The following is a 24,936-nucleotide window of genomic DNA, read 5'->3' as shown; positions in this document are numbered from 1 at the left end:
GGAGTTGTAGGCCAAAACACCTGAGGACCCACAGGTTGAGAACCACTAAGTTGGGGACTACCAACAGGATTCAGGCTATTGATTTACTTTGGGTGGTTCTGTTACAAGAAAGTTAATGTGCAGATTTTATAAATGTGGATTTAATGATATATGTGGGAATGAATGGAGTTGAATGGAAAAATGAAAGAGTGGTGCTAATAATTTTGGAGACACCAATTCTAAAAGACCAAGGCCTGCAATGACTAACTACCTGCTTGTTGGAATGTAATTAAAAGTTGCTAATGACAACTGAAAAGGTAAACTCTGATAAGAACTAGGACAGTGATAAGGGAAATGTTTCACAATGTCAAGAAGGAAGTCAAGACTAGGCTAACACCAATCAAGAAGAGTCAACATCTGGCCAGGAAACTGAGATGGAGCCAGGATGGAAGATGTCTATCATTAATTTACAACTTTGGGACTACATCAGCAGAATATTCCTATAAAAGACTTGGTCTAATCATTCTCAAGTGTGGCAGAACGCAGGAGTCAGTTCCACCCGCTATGTTCTGCTCCATGGGAAGAAGAGAGATAGTCTACCTATGGAGAGTGTCAGATATGCTATGGGAAAGCATTATTCCGGTCACCTTGAAGCTTCTTTCTCAAGGGAAGAGAAAGAAATGCACTTTTGGAGTCTTAGATTTTGTGCAGGGAGTCAGGTTCTGCTGTATGGAAAACACAGATCTGATCCTTGGCATTGTTCTTAGGGAAAGGGGTGTTTTGATGTTTTGAAGTTATGGAAGTTTTGGAACTAGGTGTTGGCAGGGTGCAGGGAAGCAGGGTCTGGCCTAAGCAGGTGCTTCTCCAAGAAGGGAGAAAAGGATATGGTAATATTTGGATGCATGAGGTTGAATGCATGTACATGTGTGTGAATTGTGATTGAAAATGCAACTCCCCTTCTGTTAATTTGTTAGCCATGTGTAGAGAAATGTTTATTATAAAGTGTTATTTATAATGTGTTTAAACTGTATTTGTGTTTTGCATTGGTTGCCATGTCCTAGCTGTGAGAGATAGGTTGCCATGGTGACAAGACAGAAGAGGAGGTGGGCGGAGCTTAAGGAGAAAAAGGTTTGAAAGTGTCAGTTAATTTTCAGTCAGGAGGATGAGACCCTGAGAGGAGGAGCAGAGTCAGATAGGACTCTGGAAAAGTAGTTTAGTCAGGAGGATGAGACCCTGAGAGGAGGAGCAGAGTCAGATAGGACTCTGGAAAAGTAGTTTAGTCAGGAGGATGAGACCCTGAGAGGAGGAGCAGAGTCAGATAGGACTCTGGAAAAGTAGTTTAGTCAGGAGGATGAGACCCTGAGAGGAGGACCAGAGTCAGATAGGACTCTGGAAAAGTAGTTCAGTCAGGAGGAAGAGACCCTGAGAAGAAGTTAGGGCTCTGTGGTGTGAAGCAGTGTAAATTCAGTTAGTTCTTAGTATTTGTGAATATTTCTTCAGCAAGGGAGCTGAAGGTGAAACCTAGTTAGATTGCTTGAGTTAAAAAGAATCTAACAGAGGGGGTTTTAGGATCGCCAGTAGTGTAAGACTGGAGATCAGTGGTTTGATCCGGTATAGGACAAACAGTGTGAATATTCACAACAGGGAACACTGAAATAATAAAGCACTTCACTGAAGAAGGAGTTTATAAGATTGTAACATCTAAAGCCTGAATGTATCTCAACCAAGCCATATTGTAACCATCAAGCATATGCCAAGCTCAACATCTCAATATTGCAACAATTACGCTTTGTTTAACAATAAACTTGTTCTCTTTGTATTTTAAACCTGCCTCCTCCATTGATTTTACGTTCGGTGCATTCCACTCTACCAAAGTTACCTCACAACGCAAATAGGGATAAACAGAGACTTTAAGACCAGCGTCTCTAAACATATTGGTGGCAGTTTAATTTAATAGCAGTCTAGGAACTTCCTTACATTTTTGGTGATCCCATTTGGTGGGATTAACACCACGTCCTTACAGTTATTGGTGGCAGTAATACTTCTTCGCATATTTATGGTGGCAATCAGTGGCATTAACGCTTCCTTACACCATGTAATTGTAAATCCATAGAATCTGTATGTCTAATGTCATTCTTTGTGTAAAAGTGTAAAAATTCTGATATACCCTCTCACACTGGAAATTGCAATAAAAAGAACCTATGCTTTAAAGTTATTGAAAAGTTATTCATGACAGTTCCCCCTATACTGGATTGTCATTTCAAGAAGAGGAGGTGTTTAAGGTTTTACTGTGGGGTTTGTGTGTGTGTGTGTGGAGGAAATATATTCAATATTGGGCTGTAGTCAATGTCCATAAGAGAAATATAAGACATAGCACATGCCTCTTCTGAAAGTCTGTTTTTTCCTTCCATCTTCTTCGGTCTTCTCTCTGATTTCACTCCTAACTTCATTATTTTCAATAGAAAGTGCTTTCAAAATGTGCCATGCCTTCCTTTGTGACTACTTTGCGGGTGTCCCACTGTGCAAAATTAGTACTTCTGGAGGCAGCTATAGGAAGCTTCTATTCAGACTTTAAAGGGCTACAAAGTAGAGATTGTGTATTGCAGAAGACATTAGTTAACTCATTGGAAAACATCTGCTAGATAACCTGTAGTGATGGAAAGGGGAGAAGGTCTGCAGTAATATAGGGCTCTACTTCTATGTATGCTCACTGGGTAGTAAATTCTATTAAAGATCGATTGGATTTGCTTCCAAGTAAATGTTTTTAGGGTCAGGGTGTGAGCGTACAGCTGAGCAAAATTGAGGTGCATTGTTATTTTAAAATAGCTAGGTATTTAAGCCGTTCTCTTTCCGCACTCACCCCCAAACACTGGCAAAAACCTGTAAGGAACAACAATCACAATACTTGTCTCAAATGCAAAAACTCACCCAGACAGAAATAGATATATGAGTACAAATAATTTCACTAATACTGGACCTATATATAGAATTAGAAACGCAGGAAGTAAAACTGGGATTTTGTTAGACATTTACATTGTCAATTAATGCATACAACGCTCATTAAGAAATATTGAACTGCATGAGGGGGAGCAACAAGGGGATGGAGTAGGGAAGCCCTGAGTACAAAGCACAGTGGAAATGAACAAAACTCCCATTTTCTGGATGCAAAATCCTAATTTGACTAAATTCATTAGCTGCTAGGTAGATTACATTTTCATTTGTGAGCCTGATTGCAGTGGCTCACTGCCACCACAGTTGACTGCATTCCTCTCTTTGATCACCATGTAATGTGTTGCTCTCTCTTTCTCTTTCCTCTCCTCCTCTGGACAGATCATTTTGTGTTTCTCTCCTGTCGGTTCCACACTGAGAGTTAGAGCTCGGAAGTTCCCAGCTATAGTTAACTGCACAGCTATTGACTGGTTTCATGAGTGGCCGCAGGAGGCCCTACAATCCGTCAGCAGGAGGTTCATTGAGGAGATGCCTGGGATTAAGGTACAGAGTTTCAAGCTCGTCAATCATATGCAAAAGCAACAGAGCTCTCTGGAAGATCAATAATGGAACAAGCCAAAAGAAAGTGGCGGGGAGGGGGGCAAACCTTTTTTGTTTCTTCACATATTTGTCTTCACTTTCAGGCCACAAAACTCACTGGCATTACTATGTCCCTATATTGACATATATCTTGTTTATTTAATATAATTTACTGAATTTAAAAAAAGGAATAATCCAAGACCATTTTTACAAGGAGGAGAAGGAGCAAAATGATCACCCATCTGAAATAGAAGAAGTTCAGGAGTTTCAGCAAAGCTTCTCTGTAAAATTAAACTAGTGCACTTGCCTATTTGAAAATACGGGAATAGGGATTTCCAGTTATATTTGAATTTACTGACTTCACTGCTCTTTGTGATTATTGTAAGCAGAAGACTGTGCAAAAATCTGCCAGCAGAGAAAAATCAAAATATTCCTCTTTTCCTTTAAACGGACACCTTCATGTTGAACATTTTTGGTCTACTTTTCATGCAGATTTTTCTAATATAGAAATGGGGGAATAACATCAAGAACCTCTAAACATTTATATACTAATTTATAATGTGGGTCTTTTCTTGAAGAATTTCAGAACATCACAACTGAATACTGTAATAGTGAAATCTTAGCTTCATTTTCCTCTATATTTTTCTCTCTATACTGTAGAGTCTCACTTATTCAACATAAATGGGCTGACAGAATATAGAATAAGCTAAAATATTGGATAATAAGGAGGGATTAAGGAAAAGCCTATTCAACGTCAAATTACATTATGATTTTACAAATTAAGCACCAAAACATCATATTTTACAACAAATCGACAGAAAAAGCAATCCAATACATGGTAACATTATGTAGTAATTACTGCATTTATGAACTTAGCACCAAAACATCGTAGGATTGAAAAAGCCGTGGATCCAGGCAGGAGGCAGGCTGCATTGGATAATACAGAAAGTTGGATGAGCAAAGGTTGGATAAGCGAGACTCTACTGTATTTTTAAGAATGATAAACATCCAGATGCAGAAGTTCTCAAATTTTGCCATAGATGCAGGCGAAATGTCAGGAGAGAATGCCTCTAGATCATGGCCATATAGCCCGAAAAAACCTACAACAACCCAGTGATTAATTATTGATATAAAGCAAATAGACATGATTTAGCATTAATTCTGATGCAAACAGCAGAAAGCACGGTAAAAAAAATAGAAAATGAATTATTTGTTAGAAAAAAGCTCTCTTCTATTCTGTTGTTCAACAATCTTTAAAACGTCTCTCTGATTCATATTTGATACCTAAAAACAAGCAAAACACAGAGGAAAGATCTGTGTTAGCTATGATTCATTTGTTTTCATCTGAGACAACAGTGATGCTGTCAAGTTATATAAGGTACTTGTGATGATGAGAAACATTAAATTTCATGAAAGATGGAAAGAGTTATGTGTACTACTGTCCCCTGTAATAATAGAGGAATTCAAGACAAGTAAACACTGTTGAAATTTCAGAAAGGCAGCCAATATATGTCTGGCCATAACAACTGTTGAAGAGCCTCAGATAAGTGCACGCACTGATAGAGATGAAGGAACTAAGCTTCTAGAAATGAATAAACTGTACTGTGCTTAGTTGCTGTTTTTTCCAATGACTCCAAAAGAAGCGAATCTTGGCATTCAGGTTAATAGAATCCCTTCTTGTGATAAACACTTTTCAAAACCTACATTTGGTCTAAAAATGACAGTATAAAGAGATTTGAAACAGACAGGGAATAAGGGGGACTTGATAGTTCAGTGCTGCTGCTTTTGAAATGCAACCCTCATTTCTTTACCACTTCCACTACGAAAAACTGAGCAATGAAACAGCTTTTGTGATACTTCAAAAAGTGACCAATGACATCTACTGGCCATATGGGGACTTGTCTTTATTTTCTGTACCAGGCGATATGCAGTCAGTGCTTTCTAGAAACATTTGGATGTAGTATGATAGTGTTGTCATTTACTGTGGTACATTCGGTTTACAGATCCCGAATAATTATATTCTTTTACATTTATTTTGATTTAACATTTTAAAGAAAGATGTTTATCTGTATGTATATGTGTATGCATACACATGTTTCTTTAAATAGCGGGGTGGATAATTTTTGATGACTGAAATTGGTTAGATTGAGACCAGCCTGGTCATCATCTAGTCTGGTCACGTTCACCATTGGATTACATGACAAATATATTAGAAACAGGAACATTTAACACTATGGAAAACAGAAGAAACAGTGAGCTGGCTTTAGCCTATAAAGCCCTCAATGGTTCCGACCCAGCTTACGTGTCCGAATGTATCTCCCTCTATGATCTACATTGGAGGCTAAGATCATCAGGGGGGACTCTGCTCTTGGTCCCAACCCCTCAAAAGTGCAACTAGTGGGGACGAGAGACTAGGCTTTCTCAGTGGTGGCCCCTCGTCTATGGAAGTCCCTCCCCAGTGAAATTAGATTGGCCTTCTCCCTCCTGATCTTCAGGAAAAACTAAAAACATAGCTTTGGGACCAAGCTGTTGGTCATTAAAGTGGAGCAGTGCAATAAGAGATTATGAACAACATAATGACGACTTGAATCGGTCTTGAAGTATGACTTGGATTGTGTGATTTTAATTGATGTTTTAATGTTTATGTTTTAATTGGTTTGGATTTGAACACATTTGTTTATTTATCAATATGCATATATGGTATCAAATTGTTGCCTTTGTTAGGCTGCTTTGAATCCCCTTCGAGGTGAGAAGCGCAGGGTACAAATATGATAAATAAGCAAATAAATATGCCCTACTGCCCACCAACTTGTACATAAGTAAATATTCAGTACTAGTGTAATAGCAGTAATAAGAGGAAAGTAATTCTTGTTCCTGCAAAAAAGAAGTGCCTACCATAATTAAAAATACTTCTCTAGCTCTATAGAGTCCTGCATTTGGCACCATTCATGTGTCTACTTGTTGCTGCTGAACAAACGTCTTGAACTATGTTGCATCTATTGAGTGTGTACAAATATGAGAATAAAATTACAAACAATTATCTCATTTTTAAAAGGGAATGAATACAATTCTTCATTTTTAAAAGGGAATGAATACAATTCTTCATCTGGAATTGCTATATTGAACAGCTGTTGTGTTGAGGCTTTAAGACTTATTGTACTTATATAATAGACAACTTTGGATATTCAAGACAAAATTAATATTATTCTATGAAATTCCGTGATCTGTAGATAAAGATAGGATAGAATTTTTTAAAAATAAAATACACTACAATAACAGTAGAAGTAATATGCATAGTTTAACAATACCTGGGAGAAAATAATATTTGATAGATACTCCAGGCAATTATTATTATTATTATTATTATTATTATTATTATAACTTTATTTGTACCCTGCTAGCATCTCCCGAAGGACTCGATGTGGCTTACACAGGCCGAAGCCTCAGAACACAATACAGTAAAAAACATAACACAACAATAGTAAACAAAGCAAATCAAATAGTTAAGCAAATAACAACAACAGTAACAATACATCAAGACACTTTAAAACTGGGCCGGCCAGCGCCATGGCATGCTTTCCCTGGGAAGCTTTTCCCTAGTTTTTTCTATTGCATTCTTCCCCTGGGAATTACCACAGAGTTGTATCGGAGGACCTAATAAATTCTGGAAGGAGTTACTGCTACAGCCATCTATAGGCTATCCAATTCCATGCCAGAACAGGAACTTTACTATTGAATGCTGTTCAATTGAGTCCACAGTTTCAGGTAACTGTGGTTCACTTGGGAACTATAGATATGGTGATCTTACTGTAAATAAAATAATACAGAAATGAATAAAGTTTGACTCTCCAGATATTGTTGGACTGTAACTACCATCAACCCTTCAGCATAGCTAGTGTTGAAGAATACTGGTAAGTTACACTCTAACAATACTACTATAGAACCTTCTACCAATCAGAAAAAAAGCATCTTTCCTCCACTCTTTTACCCTTCTGTAGGCACTACATTAGCTATTCATTTCAGTAGGCAAAAGTTTGTGAAGCTTGAAAATGAGAGCAGGTTAGATGAAGCTTGAAAATGAGGGCAGGTTAGATGAGGCAAACTATAATTGCCTGTTGCAAACACAATGACAGTGTACATACCAATATATATTTAATAACAATACAATACATTATATGCTAAATTAGACAGACATCCATGCACTGTCCCTATAGTTTCATCCAATGAGGTGCCAATGCAGGACCTGATTGCAATGACTTTTCTGTCTCTGTTGTTCAGTTGGATGGAAATATTAAACCCCTAGCTTTAAAAGATCAAAGTAGAATCAAATGCAATATAGAAATTACATTACAAACAATGTATCCCTTTGTTTCCCTCATAAATACACAACTGGAAATAGGTCTACCTTATTAGAAGTGAGAGAAACCTTTTCTGTAGCCTTGACAACTGCAGCTCCTCTCTAGCAATCCCTCTCGTTCTGAACTCAATCAGCAAGTACAGAGCTTTGTTCAGGGTTTCTCCACCCACTAGGCCAAGCCAATATTCATAGGAGCTTTTTATACATGAGTGAAACCATAGTGAAGATTTGAGTACAGTTATTTTTGTGAACACCACCTGTACCTAGTAAGGATGAGCTAGATTCTGTTCTGAACCAGTTGTTGTTTTTAACATGTTTCCTTGCTGTTACATGGAATCCAGTTCACTTGATACTGCTTTGGCTGAAAGCAAATCTCATAGTACCTTTTCTGCCATCCCTTTTAAGTTAGAGATGTTTCCTTGGACCCACACAGCTTCCATAAAACAGAGAGCAGAAGGTAGAATTGGATTACTGGAATCCAGTCCAAAATATTTTACTACTGCAGAAAAGACAATTCCCTTCAGCTTGTGTTTAGTAGAACCAAGTGCCTTAAGAAAGAGAGTAGTTTGTGAAAAACCAAAGTGAGGATATTAAAGAGGCCAACAGAAAGATGAAATGTAACATCTGGGGAAAAGACAATTTTGCTTCCCAGTCTAGAATTCCAATTTATCTGAAAACTGGTTTGAACTGATGCTCTCTCGTTGTTTTACAGTTTGTCAATTGCACACTGTGCTTTGGTATCAAGGAAAGCCTTTTATTTCCATTTGTTAAGGGACAGATGACCACATATAATGGTCATTAGTGCATAGGAGTGACATTATCCAGTAAAGTGGGAACAACAAATTGAAGATCTGTAATTAAATTCATTAGTAGAACCCACATTCTGCTTCTAATTGACTCAGCCCCTTGATTTACAAAACCATAGTAATTGCTTTCAGTCAGAGACTGAAGGGAAAAATCTAAGACAGGACTAGAAATTTAGGCAAATGAAATAATTCCACAATATGAATCTATGTCTTGCTTTAAACTCCTGCTGTCCACAAAGAGAACAAGAAGATCCACACAGACATAGCTCCTGTGGGAATGGATTTACCAATTAATGTAGTGTTAGAAAAAATTACATCAGTGGTTCTCAACCTGTGGGTCCCATATGTTTTGGCCTTCAACTCCCAGAAATCCTAACAGCTGGTAAACTGGCTGGGATTTCTGGGAGTTGTAGTCCAAAACACTTGGGGACCTACAGGTTGAGAATCACTGATCTACATATTCAGTGGTGATGCTTGCATGGAACTTCTCCAGTTATATAATCCAATAAGGAAGCTTTTGTCCTCAATCTAGAGGTTCTTGTCTATGTATGATCATCTCCCCATGTTTTCTAGTTCAAAATGGGCGATAGGGAAAGAAGACCTAGAATCAGTATTTTCTGGTAACTGGCTGACAGCATCAACAATAACTGAGTTATTTTTCATAAGGCAGCTCTCTTGGATGGTCATGCTAAAACCTTGGATTTTTAGTCTGAAAATAAAAATTTCCACATACTCATATTTTCAACAATGCATCTAGAATGCAAATGCGTGTATATACAATGTTCCCTCACTTATCACAGGGGTTCTGTTCCAGGAGCCTCCATGATAAGTGAAAATCCATGAAATAGGAACGCTCTGCCCATTTGGCAGCAGCCTCCTTCTCCTCGCCACCTCGGGCGCCGTTGTGGCACTGCCAGTCTGGGCTGAGGCCTCCAAGGAAGGAGTGGGGAGCAACGGAGGTGGTGGGGAAGAGTGCCTGGCTCCCCCTCCCCTCCTCCTCTTCCTCCTCCTTCCTCCTCCTCCCCTCCCCCATGGCTCCGGGTGCGGAGGGAAAAACCGCAAAACAGCGAGTCCACATAGAGCGAACCACGAACCACACTGTAAATGGAATAAGTTCTGGAGACATTTTCTTTCTCGATTCATACACTAGCCTGCACAGAAAGTTGTTTGAAGGAGGATCTACATTAGAAAGTTTCTCCTAAACATGGATCATCTGGATTTAGGTACACATGAATAAATATTTCAAAAACAGGCCTTTTAAAAGTTGTCACCTATTTATCATGTAATATACATTACAAGATTAACAAAAGCTACGTATACATGACTGCTGATGAGTAATATTTCTGAATTAAATCAAAGGTGAATTTTGGTATGACTGTACTAGAAGAGGTCAGATTAGGGATAATCATATTGTTTGCCTTTCTGCCCAGTGAAGCTGATGCTGGAAACGATAAGGTGTAGTATTCAACAAAACACCACCAAAAGCTCAGAGATAAATGAATGGCAGAATAAATAATTTATGCTAATGAAATTACTGCAATTAGTAGTTCCACAATGACCCTTTTAGAAACCACAGCTGTTAATGTCAGGAAGTGCTGTCACCGCTGACCTTATCATAAGAGAAAGTGACAAATTGAAAAAGCAGGGAAGACCAATCATCAAAGAGGTCTGCTCAGAACGATTAGAGTTTTCTGAAAAACAGTGTGAATTACAACCAGCTGCTCTCTGGCTCAGCATGCCTCCCATGCTGTGCCATTTTGTTAAGCTGGATAACAATAGTTATTTTGCCCCATTGGGGCGAGTTGTCTTAGGCCACTTTCAGCTCTACCGGAAATCCAGTCCTACTCTTGTTGATTTACAAATGGAACTTGCTTCCAAGGTTTGTTTTAGGATTGTTGTGTATAGATCTCTCATAAGGATCATAGCTGGACAAAAAGAAGTCTTTTTGTAAGGAGTCAATATTAGAGAGAAAGAGACAGAGGCCCCTTCCACAAAGTTGTATAAAATCCCATATTACCTGCTTTGAAGTGGAATATATAGCAGTGTAGACTCAGATGACCCAGTTCAAAGCAGATCATGCACAATGAAGAGCCTTGGCCCTTCGTTGTGCATGATCCCACATTATCTGCTTTGAACTGGATTATATGGCAGTGTGGACTCAGATGATCTAGTTCAAAGCAGACATTGTGGGATTTTCTGCCTTGATATTCTGGGTTATATGGTTGTGTGGAAGGGCCCAAAGAGAAATGGATTGACTGGCTGAAAGAGAAAAAACTAGACTTAGCTGCAGCTTTTGCTTTCTGTCTAATGTACAAGAGTTTTTAGAGATATTTTTTTCAACTTATTTCTTGGAGTTTTCTCACCTTGCACCCAAGTTATGTAATCCTTTATAGTTTCAGTATCATTCCCTTTATACTAATTTAAAGGCAACTCATGTTAACGAAGTTGTGCTCAAAGGTACATTTTGTTTCAGAGATAAATTGCAAGTTGTCTAAACGAGACCTCTTTGTAATATTAATTATGTTGGCTTGAAACGTTTAGCTGTATCAACAACCACTCTTGAGTAATTTTCCGAAAGATCTCTAAGCATTATTGACAATCCTTTGGTAAATTATGTGTGACTTTCCTAAGAGTTGCTGTAGCTCATTTAATTCATATTAATTGATTTTTAAGTTTCTCCTGATTAATTGAACTGGGTACATCTTGTACTGAATGCAATAAATAATCATTAAAATGAGGGAGATGTGATCCCACAAATTAGAAAGTTAAGTGTGGTAGAAGTCACAGAGGACAAAATGGAAATTGCTTACATGATCGTGCAGAATTATAATGCTCCCCAACTCGCCTACAACAAACAAATATTTTAAAATGAATACATAGTTGAAATTCTCTTTTTTCACAACTGTATGCATACTCCTCTATTACCAATAATTTTGCTCCCATTCTAACATTTACTTGCCTTATTTCTAGAATTTCCTTACTTGTTGTTCATTCGTTCAGTCGTCTCCGACTCTTTGTGACCTCATGGACCAGCCCACGCCAGAGCTCCCTGTCGGCCGTCACCACCCTTCAAGGTCAGTCCAGTCACTTCAAGGATGCCATCCATCCATCTTGCCCTTGGTCGGCCCCTCTTTTTTTTGCCTTCCACTTTCCCCAGCATAATTGTCTTCTCTAGGCTTTCCTGTCTCCTCATGATGTGGCCAAAGTACTTCAACTTTGTCTCTAGTATCCTTCCCTCCAATGAGCAGTCGGGCTTTATTTCCTGGAGGATGGACTGGTTGGATCTTCTCGCAGTCCAAGGCACTCTCAGCACTTTCCTCCAGCACCAGAGTTCAAAAGCATCTATCTTCCTTCGCTCAGCCTTCCCTAAGGTCCAGCTCTCACATCCGTAGGTTACTACAGGGAATACCATGGCTTTGACTAGGCGGATCTTTGTTGCCAGTCTGATGTCTCTACTCTTTACTATTTTATCGAGACTGGACATTGCTCTCCTCCCAAGAAGTAAGCGTCTTCTGATTTCCTGGCCACAGTCTGCATCTGCAGTAATCTTTGCGCCTAGAAATACAAAGTCTGTCACGGCCTCCACATTTTCTCCTTCTATTTTCCAGTTGTCAATCATTCTTGTTGCCATAATCTTGGTTTTTTTGATGTTTAGCTGCAACCCAGCTTTTGCGCTTTCTTCTTTCACTTTGATTAGAAGGCTCCTCAGCTCCTCCTCGCTTTCGGCCATCAGAGTGATGTCATCTGCATATCTGAGGTTGTTAATGTTTCTTCCAGCAATTTTCACCCCAGCTTTGCATTCATCAAGCCCCGCACATCGCATGATGTGTTCTGCATACAAGTTAAAAAGGTTGGGTGAGAGTATGCAGCCTTGCCGTACGCCTTTCCCAATCTTGAACCAGTCTGTTGTTCCGTGGTCAGTTCTTACTGTTGCTACTTGGTCCTTGTACAGATTCCTCAGGAGAGAGACAAGGTGGCTTGGTATGCCCATCCCACCAAGAACTTGCCACAATTTATTATGATCCACACAGTCAAAGGCTTTAGAATAGTCAATGAAGCAGAAGTAGATGTTTTTCTGAAACTCCCTGCCTTTCTCCATTATCCAGCGGATATTGGCAATCTGGTCTCTCATTCCTCTGCCTTTTCTAAACCCAGCTTGAACATCTGGCAACTCTCGCTCCATGTATTGCTGGAGTCTTCCTTGCAGGATCTTGAGCATTACCTTACTGGCATGAGAAATAAGGGCCACTGTACGGAAGTTGGAGCAGTCTTTACTTCCAAAAGCTCCTATTTTAACAAGCAACAATGAAGACACTGATAATTGTGACATTGGAAAAACGTTCCACACTGGAAAACAGTAGGTATTCCCCGTAGCATTTCCTTACTAACCCACATCAAAGGTTTTGGACCAGTATACAATAAATTTAATAGAAGGAAATAAATTAAAACAAGCAAATAAAAAATAAAAATGATTGCATAAATGAACTATGGGTTGGATACATAGTGTGTGTTGTTGATCAATCAGTTGCTTTTGACTCTTTTGTGATCTCATGAACCAGCCCACGCCAGTGCTCCCTGTCAGCCGTTGCCACCCCCAGCTCCTTCAAGGTCAAGCCAATCACTTCAAGGATACCATCCATCCATCTTGCCCTTGGTCAGCTCCTCTTCCTTTTTTCTTCCTTTTCCCTCAGCATCATTGTCTTCTCTAAGCTTTCCTGTCTTCTCATTATGTGGTCAAAGCTCCCTCCAGTGAGCAGCCAGGCATTATTTCCTGGAGTATGGTCTGGTTGGATCTTCTTGCGGTCCAAGGCACTCTCAGAATTTTCCTCCAGTGCCACAGTTCAAAAGCATCTATCTTCCTTCACTCAGCCTTCCTTATGGTCCAGCTCTCATAGTAATCCATAGGTTGCTACGGGGAATACCTACTGTTTTCCAGTGTGGAACGTTTTTCCAATGTCACAATTATCAGTGTCTTCATTGTTGCTTGTTAAAATAGGAGCTTTTGGAAGTAAAAAATATTCAGAACAAACCCACCTTACTTTTGGGATCTGAATTAGTGATATTTGTCCACTTAATTTTTAATGTTTATGATTTAAAATTGCCTTTTGTGTACTTTATGTTTTCAGCCACAGTTTCATGACACCATTTGCTCTTTTATGGCTTATGCCCATACTAGCATGAATACAATGAGTGTAAAGTTTCGCCAGAATGAAAAGAGATACAACTATACAACTCCCAAAAGCTTCCTAGAACAAATAATGTTATACAAGAACCTCCTAGAAAAGAAAATTCAGGAAATGACTCTACATAAGGAACGTCTTGTAAATGGCATCCAAAAGCTGAAAACAACAGCTTCTCAGGTAACTGTAATAATTTGTGAGATTTGTGTGTATGTTATAAGTTAATGGAAAGGGTCTTCCAGATGTAGTTCAATTGTTGCTGGACCTCATCATTGGCTGTGCTGTTCAGGGTTTAGTGGAGCCCCACATTTCCATCACCGGGGTGGTTAAAAAATCCTAGAACTCAAATATATATTTCAAATACATAAATGAAACATATAAAGGCGAGAAGGAGTGAGAGAATAGTTTTAATAGTGAAGTAATCCTAGTTTGTGTTGTATCAATTTTGGTTAGCAGTAATTTTGAAAAGACAAAAATAATGAAGTGTCACATGATACCGTAAAGATGAACAGAAATGCTTCGTCTTTTAAAGATTGTTTTTATGAAAGAGCCTAACCTGATACCGCATTGGAATTTGAAGAGACAGAATCCCAGCCTTCCTCCCACTTGCTTCACACAAAATTGCCTAATGACTTCTCATTACCATACCTGCTCCATGGTCCACCTGCCTGACATGGTAACTAAATGGACAGTTGTCACAACTGATTTCGGTGGAACTTCTCTTTCCAGATTAGGCTAGGAAATACTTTACTCAGGGACTCGTGTTCCTTGGCTTAAAATATATGGAAAGAGTTATCCCACTTCCCTCAGTTCTCCTCTGACTACTCTGAGATAGAGAAAAATCCCACTCTACCCTCTTCCTCACTTACATACCAACAGTCCTGCATACTCAGTTTCCTTTGATTCTATCTTGGGTGCCAAGGTTGTAGTCCTTTGTAGCTGTGAATGGGACTAAATAAGTGAACAAAGTAATCTTTTAACAATTGATAGTTCCACCAGTTGCTTCATGATATCAGTAGCACGTGGGAAAATTATGTTTTCTCAGAGCCAATGCAATTTGCATGCTGCCTACTATAGAAGCTTTCCTCCCATTTGCTGCCACCATCAAGCATTCAAATATAAACCTGAATTTGGGCATGGAATTTTTATAAAGTATTGTGGTTAAAAACATGTATTATATTCCTATTATTATATTATATTGTAGAGTAGACTAATCTGTTATGCAGACATGAACAGTTACTAGTACTAGTACTATTAATTGCAAGTCCACACTGATTTCTGAGCCACTGTATACATTTTCAATTAAACTCAGACCAGTTGTTATGCAGATAACATTCTGAACTGTTTTTCCTCTTAAAATGCCATTGATGCTTTAATAGTGCAAGAAAAATAAGTATTTATATATAGAGATATAAAGTGAAAGGAAGAAGAAAGTGTGCTCTATAGCAGGACAGCTCAAAGTGATGGTTCATGGATCAGTGCTGGTCTCCAAATAACCAGCTGGAGTCACCTTGCAAAACAAATATAGTAACTGATGATGCCCTACATCAGATAGCTTAAAGAGCACTGATCTATAGTATTAATTTACCAATTAAGGAAGATTATTCAAATTACTTGGGTCTTCTTATGATAAATAATAATGTGTATACATACACAGATAGCTGCTGAACCTTGTCAATTCCAAATATTCTTTCTAGTAGCCTATGGTCCAAACTAATGCCTTTGCTGCCTTGTTTTAGGTGGAGGACCTAAAATACAAACTTGCGTCTCAAGAGGCAGAACTGAAAGTGAGAAATCAAGATGCTGAAGCTTTGATTACGAAGATCGGGCTTCAGACTGAGAAAGTGAGCAAGGAAAAGGCCATTGCTGATGCAGAGGAGCAAAAGGTCAGTGCAATTCCACAATTTAGTGTTGTTGAGCTATATTTAGCACAGAATAAACCTTTGTAGGTGAACAATTTTGAACACCTACCTCTCCAGGGAGCATAAAATCTAAAGAATTATTATACTTACACATGTTTCAGCATTTCACACCATGATTACCACTTGACCTTTCTTTACATTATGCATTTTTCCAACCTTTTAGCTCTTTTAATGATACGAAAGAACAATAAGTACTGAGCTCATTCAAGCATATAATGGATGGGGAACTTGAGAATCAGGCCAGTATGTAATACAGTAAAGGTCAGGGAGTCATCTCTGAGCACTTCGGGTTTTTAAAGGCTTTTGATTCTTAGTTCAATTGAACAGCTCAATTGTTCTTCAAGTCCATTCCTCTGACTTCCAAGCTCATTTCCAAATTTTGCATTCTATGATGTACTTTCTGAGCTTTAGCCTTTACTGCTTCAATCTGATGTCTTTTTCTTATGCATGCTGAACCCATTCTTCATCATGAAATCATGTGTATTTAGTTTTTATTATTCCATTTTTGCTTTTACGAAAAACTAGATACAAACTGTGATTTCAATAATAAATTTTTCATTAGTTATGACAGCATTTTGCAGAATTAACTTCATTTTCACGGTCATGTTTCCATATAATGGTGTTTTGTTATGAGCAAAGGTAGATGCATTTTGTTGAATCCCATTTTGCTCTTGTCTGGCATTTTGGCTCCAACGATAAATTAGGAAGCCTTTAGAAAACCCAAACCAGGATTCAGGCTTGCCACTACCAAATGTGGTAGAGATAATGAACAGAAAGCAAAACCTAATTGACAACTTTCTCTACTAAAGAGAGTGATAAAACTGGAATCCTGGTTCAGATAACACATGGAACAAACATTTCATAATTTGTTTGTTATATTATCAAGAAGAAACAAACCAGGAATGAATGTTTCATATGAACCAGGACTCTCAAGAATAGCAGAGTTTGGTGGTTTGAGCTCAAAGTTCTTTGGGCAAGTACAAAGTTTCCTTCATTTGCATATGCTGTCTTCCTCTTGCTAAATTTTGTGTGAAACTTTCTTCCTGATGTACACCTTGGATCCCATGCCCTGTTCATCTTAGAAGATGCAACAAGAAGCAGACTCTTGTTTAAAAGGAAAAAAAGTCTCCCATGTGCTGCAGAAAACATATTTCAATGGCTACCAGTCTCCTAGCCCAGACCCCAAAGAGGTTGTCATGCCAGCTTCTGTTTTAATGAAATATATCCACGTTGTACTTTTTCAGTGTCATGTTAGTAATCATTTCAATATGTTCCTGTGCTTGTTAGGCTGGGAAGTGCAGTCCAAACAAGTATTTTTTCCAAGTTCCTTTTTTGTGCTGTTAGCATCACAAAAACAAGCAAGTACACCACCTCTCTTGATTTTCTAGACAATGCTTTCTTTTTTGGCCAAAAAAGGGAGGTATTGTCTGTCTGGTAAGCCCCTTAACATGACAATTTACTTTTCAAATAGGTTACACTCAGTAAACAAATATGAAGCAGTCTTTTAACCAAAATATATTTATCGTAAATTCTATAGTTATTGATTTTTTTGAGAGTTTATGTGAGTCATTGGAGCATCTCAGAGAAGAAATCTGACCCCAGACTAGCAACAGTTGATTTTCCTTGAACTGAGGAAATACAGTATTCTGTTGTACTATACCAGGCATGGGCAAACTTTTTCATCGTGGAGTCGCATTCCGGGCCAAGAGGGAGGTGGGTCTGGGAGGGGGAGGGTCCAGGAGAGGGCAGAGCCAGGAGGAGGCAGGGCAGGGTCTAGGTCATTCTCAGGTTGTCCTCCTAGCATGAGGATGGGGCTACTCACCCTATCCTTATGCCAAGACGAAGGCGGGACATGTGGCGACTGCCCTGATCCTCCCCATACTCGTCCCTTGATCCTTGGGCTTTCCTCTTGGCATTATGTCGGGTGGTGGGTGAAACAGGTGTCAATTGAGAGTGCTCTGGATGCTTTCAGCTGCTACGTGTTTTCCTCCCTCATCTTTTTGACATAAGAATGAAGTGGGTGGCCATGTCCTTCTACCAAGAAGACAGGGAAAATGAGGAGGGCCTGAGGTAAGCACCTAGGGGGCTCGCATCCAGCCTCCACGCCTTAGTTTATCCATGCCTGTACTATATGCTTTAAATGTTGTGGATTCTTGATCCCATCATCCTTGCCCCTTGACCAGATCCTGCAACAGTTTAATCTTAGAAATTTTAAGACTCCAATAAAAATTTATGGATGGTACATACACAAAATCTCATTTTTTTCACTTTAGTTTTGAAATACTGTTGTAGTGAAACAATTTCACAGTAACAATTTCAATTTCAAAACTAAATTTACTAGAATAATAATAAGCTGTGATTTTAAAGCCCTAAGAATTCCTATTAAATTTTCACAGACTCGACAATAAGAAAAACCTCACAGTAAGATCTCTCACCTATCAGCCGCCGTTCTACATTGTTTTGATGGGTTTAGGATGATGAGGGAGTGCTATTAACACATTACAAAACATTTCATTAAACAATTACATTCAGTGTGTGATTATCATGAGATAATTACCAGTTTTGGACATTTTTCAAACATGTCACTATTTTTTCATGGCCCTAGAAGAGTATATCATATACTTCCTCTTCCTGCTTTACTGAAATATTTAAATGAATTGAAGGCACCTCCAAGATTAGCATGAATGCGAAGCTGCCTTAAAAGGCTTAACGTAAGTCTACAAAAGACTTAAAAGCTTAAAGTTACAAAGAAAGGATGTTTGGAGCCAGATGTTTCTATTTCAGCCATGTGGAGTCATAAGCATTTTTATGCAGCACACCGCAAATAATTTATTAGTAGTAAAAATAAGATAAGCATAATATTTTTATTGAATCATTACAATGTCATAAAGAAGGAAATGCTACATGTCATAAAGAAGGAAATGTTACATGCCTTTAGCACTCTTCTTCAGGCACATCTTATAATTGATAAACGTTTTTAAAGCATTCAAAATTTTGCTTCTACGACACTGTTTTAATAATCCAATAAATCTAATATGTTTTACTTTTTAAAAATGTGTTACATGACTAGATTTCCTTTTCAGTAGCATTTTTATAAAGGCAACCCACAGATACAGGCAAACTGGGGATCACATGCAGCTTTTAACTAGCGTAAATTCCTAAAATGTTAATATCCAAACCTTACTTCCCAATTCCTGATTATTCACTTCTTTTAGCATCATTGCCCAATGTTCAGTTCTGGGTGCCTCGAAGATTCAGAGAAGGGCAAAAAGGATGATAAGAGATATGATGAGGGTCTGGGTAATATAGTAGTCTGAGTATTGGACTACAGCTCTGGAGACCAGGATTTAGTTCCCTGATCAGTCATGGAATGCTATTGGATGATTTTGCACAGCCTCAGTCCCAGAAAACCCCATGATAGCTTTGTCTTAGGGTCACCATAAGTCAGAAATGAAGGCACACAGCAAAAAGAATGGGGAACCAAACATTTGAACAAATTTGCTGAATATATTAATCTTGAAGAGCAGACTGAGGGGTCATGTGATTGCACTCTTTAAATACAAGTGTTATTATAGACAGGGAGGCATGAGTTCATTCTCTGTTGCTGCAGAAATTAGAACAGGATCTAATAGTTTTACAGTAGGGGAGATTTCAGTTGAACATTAGAAGAAACTCATTGACAGTGAGAGTAGATGAGCCATGAATCCAATTGCTTTGACAGCCTTCTTTGAGCATCTTCAAAAAAGAGGCTACATATCAAGCATGGGGCGAGACTCAAAAGTCCAATGGGATTGCCATAATTTGTCTCTTATTCATGCTCAGCCTTTGAGTACTGGACTAGAGCATGTGGAATAGTATACTTCTCAACTCTGTTCAGCTTGAGACCTCTTATGGGATTGTTCCTCAATCAATGAGCTCTTCAACCATTTTCTCACTGGTATATTAGAAAGCATGGAGATGTGTGCAATATTAAGATTCCCAGGAGATCAGTACATTTTTATTGTTCTCAATAGTAATCATATTGTGACTCCACAATGGAATTTAAATGTGTGCGGAAATGAGATTTATATATCCTTGCCCAATGCAGTAAGATGTCTGTGATACAATGGGTCAGCTAGGCTTCAGAAATCTTCTACTTTTGGATTCTACCATTTACTGCATTTGCAAACATGCAGCTTAATCCAAGCCATGTCTGCACAGAAGTCAGTCTCACAGATATTTTCAAACACATCTGTATTCTATTAGGTTGTTGCTATCCAAGCAGAAGTATCTCAGAAACAGAAAGAGTGTGAAGATGACTTGACGAAAGCTGAACCCGCTCTGGTGGCAGCTACTGCAGCATTAAATACACTGAATAAGGTAAGCAATGGATTGCTGTATGGTTGTTTCTGCATTGGCAGCATGGTGGAAGCAATTGTTTTGTTTTATTGCAAAATGGCTTCTCACTTTTAAAAATTGGGTCTCCTAGGTCATTGGATGGGTTGTATTTGTATAATTGACATGTATTTAGCATGTATTTAGCCACACTAATGGTTACTTCAGTAGTAGGAATAAGAAACACATTTAGTAAAGCAAAAAACAAAAAAGTGGAAAAATTAGCTTTATTCTTGTGTTCTTCACAAGTAGAGTAAACCCATCCAACTAATGTACTTTATGTAAGTATTTGTTTAAGAAATTTTTGTTGACACAATGATTAGCTGTAGTTGGGACTAAGAACTGTATACAGGACAATACATCTGAAGCAATATTTTCTGTATTAGGACTTCAGCAACAGCTTGAATTTTGTATTATTAATCTTGGAGGCAGTGACATTAGTGGTATGATATGATTATTCTTGTGGGATGATTTTTACTATTTTCCAGTAGAGCAAATATTATATGTTTCTGGTTTTCATTCGTTATTTATCATACTCTTTAGCTCTGTTTACTGACAAGGGTGGCTACTGGCTAGAACATGTCATATTGTTAGATTGTCCCTTGTTCTCCCAATGTTAAATGTGATTATATTGCTACTTGTTTTTTGTTTGTGGCTGTTCTTTAGGTGAATCTTTCTGAAATGAAAGCATTCCTTAACCCACCAGTTGCAGTGACCAATGTTGCAGCTTCAGTAATGGTCCTACTGGCAAATAAAGGGAGAGTGCCAAAAGATCGAACCTGGAAGGCTGCTAGACTTTTCATGGGAAAGGTGCTTTGAGTATTATTACAGTATTAGAGTAATGAGATCTGATGTGTGGCTTCTGTATTTAAAATTGTCTGAAATCCTGCATCAGTGTTATGCAATGGAAATCACCATATGTAGAGTTATACATTGGTTTTATTTGTACTAAATGGCAGCATTGGGCAGTCAATTGTACAACCAAATACATTTCTATATGTGAATTTACATGCACAGTGACATCACTTAATACTTGAACTGAATGCTGCACTGGGCAAATTATTTCCATAGAAAAACTTATTCATGTATAAGACACCTACAAGGTTCCACAATTCTGACAGTCTAGTCTGTGGCAAAAGTGATTTTCTGTAGTGTCTCATCCTGCACAAAATTCAGGAAGATATATATACAGAATTTGTGTGTGTGTATAATTTTATGCATAAAATTATATATATAATTTTCTGTATAAAAAGAACAAACAAATTAGTACAGAATAAAATTATATTTTATACAAAGATAATGCTGGGCTCTACTTTAAAAATGAGCAGAATAACTTTTGAATGCAATTTTTGAAGATTTCCTTGCAATAGAGAAAAAAATTGCTAACATTAGTAATGTTTTTTTTTTGTCTAGAAAAAATGAGTGAAGAATTGCATCCATACTTCCTTAGATGCTTTTCACATTTTAAAATAGGGCATTAGAGCAGTTTTTCCTGTATTTCCATGTAATTAGTCAACCAGTGCCTCATTTGGAGACTTGGCATTTATGCCTTGGAGATAATGTATTCCTTTTCAAAAGAGATTTGGGAAGGAGAAAAAGGTGCCCGCAGCTACTCATAATCCTTTGACAATTTCCACTGTTTGAAGCTGCCCCAATCGCCCGATGATAATGCCTAAAACTATCTGGTTTTTTAGATTCATAACTTTTCAGATTCTGAGTAACTTCTGGAGTTAAAGGTAGTGTTAAGGAGTAATGACCTGCATGTATTTATTGCCTTCTTCCAGGTGGATGAATTCTTGCAAGCTTTAATTAACTATGATAAGGAACATATCCCAGAGAACTGTCTGAAAGTGGTCAAAGAACATTACTTGAAAGATACCGATTTCAACCCCAACCTGGTTCGCACTAAGTCATTTGCAGCAGCTGGTCTCTGTGCCTGGGTTATCAACATAGTAAAGTTCTATGAGGTATTGTGAATGCATTATATTGTAGCTGGAGTGCTAAAAGAACCTTTGTTGATTTGGCATTTAGTGTTTCCTCATTATCAAAGCAGTATTTTCCAGCAGAATTATGGTATCTTAAAGTTGGAAAGGAACACAAGGGTCATCTAATGTGACCTTTGCCATGCAGTAATGCAGAACTAAAGTATTCCTTAAATATATCAATCCAACTGCTACTGAAAGACCTCCAAAGATAGAGAGTTCATTATCATTTGAGGAGTCCCTGGTGGCACAGCAGATTAAACCACTGAGCTGCTGACCTTGCTGACTGAAAGGTCAGCGGTTTGAATCCAGGGAGCGGGGTGAGCTCACGCTGTTAACCCCAGCTTCTGCCAACCTAGCAGTTCAAAAACATGCAGATGTGAGTAGATCAATGGGTACCGCTCTGACGGGAAGGTAACAGTGCTCCATGCAGTCATGCTGGCCACATGACCTTGGAGGCATCTACAGACAACACCGGCTCTTCAGCTTAGAAATGGAGATGAGCACCACCCCTCGGAGTTGGACATGACTAGACTTAATGTCAAGGGGAAACCTTTACCTTTAACCATTTGAGGAGATCTGTTACACCTTACATTTAAAACATTCTTAACAATGCTTATGTAGAATCCCTTGTAATATGAATCTATTGGTAGGTGTTCTAGTTTCAAAGTGATGAGACGCAAACTCACTCGACCTTCTATCTGACATCCCGTCAGATATTTTTAAAAAACTATCACATCAATTCTTGAGCTTCTCTTCTCCATGTTAAACAGATCTTTGATCATTTTTTTCTCCCCTTCTCTGGACATATTCGAGCTTCCTTCTTGAATTATGGCATCCAGAATGAGACGCAATATTCCAATGCAATCGTTGAGTGAATGTTTGGGGGAACAAATTCCAGAGGCTATACAGCCCTTCCTTGTCCCTCATATTCCTCTTATGTGCTCACCATTACAAGTTCCTTTTTAACATTCTCAAAAGTTCAGAAAAAGCTAGCAGTACTAAATAGAAAAATAACTTCTCTAGAAAGGAAGCGGGAAAGCCATTCACTTTCCCAGGGGAGAGCCAGTGACTTTCAAACCAGGATAGTGATATGTATACAAGTATCAACTACGAAGTAATTTGATAGTAAATGGTGACTTGAAATACAAGTACTAGATTGTCTATCATGTTCCAGGATACTGCTTTAATTAAATGTATATCTAATACCTCCATTCATCTATTCTGTGATGTTCCTTCCTATGACTTAAGTGCATCTCAAAAAGAAGGGAGGATGCAATCAATTCCATCTGAAATATTGCCTAATAAACTACTGTGAAAACAACAGAGGAAAGATATTCTTCAAAAAGCAACGTGCTCTTGTTGTATAATTTGTTGAACTTTTTCCTTAGAGCTGTTTTTTCAAAAGATTTAACTATGAAATATTTGAACTCCCAGGTGTACTGTGACGTAGAGCCAAAACGTCAAGCACTGGCCCAAGCAAATGCTGAACTTGCAGCAGCCACAGAAAAGCTAGTTGCCATCAGGAAAAAACTTGCTGTAAGTATCATTCTAGTTCAGTCTTAATCCTATACCATCCCAAGCAAATTCAGTAGATTCACATGTTTCCTTGTGATAATGCTTGGACTCTATTGTAGAGATAAGGATTTTTTTTTTGTTTTCTAGCTCAGGATATCTAGCCAGTATAAAAAAATGTTATTGTTGCATTACATATTATTACATTCTTTCCTATACATCAAGTGTAGATCTTGTGTATTTTTATATTTGGTACACCAAAAGTTTAACCTGAAAAACAGAATTTCCCACAAGTTGTTTGACAACATTACTACATATGTATGAATCTGCCTATTCTTTATTTAAATAACATATTTTCATGTTAAGTTCTTGTAGTTTGATTACAATCCACTGCTGCCATATACCATCTGAATTGAGACTTACGACCTCATCAGATAGGCCACTTTTCCCGTCGTACACTGTTTGCTCTCCCCTTTCAGGATAGAGCCCATTAAATGACACACGTGTACTTCCGGCTGGACTCAGTCGGAAAAGGAAAGAGCAAGTGGTGTATGCTGCCACCACAGCAACACAAGGGGTTCCTTATGTTGCCTTCAGGAATATGGGGGAAGCCAGGGCTGTTCTTTCACATTGCACCTATGAGACAAATGTGGGATGGGGATTGGGGTAAGTCACACAATGAGGGGTGTGGAGCAACGGGTTCTCCATGCCCCCGCTGGGACCCCATGGATTTGTCATGATGTGTGGTGAATCCATGGGCCTTTGTGATGAGGTCCTTAGTTAACATCAGTGTTGCTGGGAAGAAATCAAACTAACCAGTAGAGTTGGCTGTACCTGTCACATGCATACTCCCTTAGTTACTAGCACAGGTGGGAAGGAGTGGGATGGGAAGCAGGCTGGCATGGATAAGAGAAGGAGAAGGGAATGGGATGCAGATCTCTTGCTCCTTCTTCCTGCTCCCCCATCCCAGCCACTTCTCCCTCTCTTACCTTTGGAAGTAAGGGAGTGAGCAATGGAATAGATGTATGATTGGGTCATTCCATCTCACCAGTGCAAGTACTTGTGTGTGTATATGTTATGCAGTTTGTGGATCTAGAGATATGCATGGTTTTTCCACTTTCACGGGGACCTTGTATCCCAACTCCCACAGAAGTGGAGGGCCAACTGTGTTGCTCACTATTTCCAAACATGCACAGGACATAGACAATTCTCTACTGTATTAATTCAAAAGATAACCTGTAAAAGATAAACATACTCCATTTTGATTAGTTTGTTTTACTGATTTTGTAATAA

At 38.5% G+C, this 24,936-nt stretch overlaps 1 protein-coding gene across 1 annotated transcript in view; it reads left to right on the top strand.

Annotated features, from left to right (window-relative positions):
• The window catches only part of DNAH11 (dynein axonemal heavy chain 11), a 180,998-nt gene that overhangs the window by 105,554 nt on the left and 50,508 nt on the right, over positions 1-24,936 (top strand). Inside the window, exons 55-61 of the mRNA XM_060782106.2 lie at positions 3,310-3,471; positions 13,797-14,030; positions 15,590-15,736; positions 20,018-20,131; positions 20,813-20,956; positions 21,931-22,113; positions 23,566-23,667. Of these exons, the coding sequence (XP_060638089.2) occupies positions 3,310-3,471; positions 13,797-14,030; positions 15,590-15,736; positions 20,018-20,131; positions 20,813-20,956; positions 21,931-22,113; positions 23,566-23,667 (1,086 nt within the window). The remainder of the gene's footprint in view (positions 1-3,309; positions 3,472-13,796; positions 14,031-15,589; positions 15,737-20,017; positions 20,132-20,812; positions 20,957-21,930; positions 22,114-23,565; positions 23,668-24,936) is intronic.

The sequence above is a fragment of the Anolis sagrei genome, chromosome 6 (genome assembly GCF_037176765.1).
Source record: "Anolis sagrei isolate rAnoSag1 chromosome 6, rAnoSag1.mat, whole genome shotgun sequence".
Classification (NCBI taxonomy): Eukaryota; Metazoa; Chordata; class Lepidosauria; order Squamata; family Dactyloidae; genus Anolis; species Anolis sagrei.
Note: the sequence above shows the minus strand (reverse complement) of the source record. Positions and strands in the feature narration are given on the sequence as shown.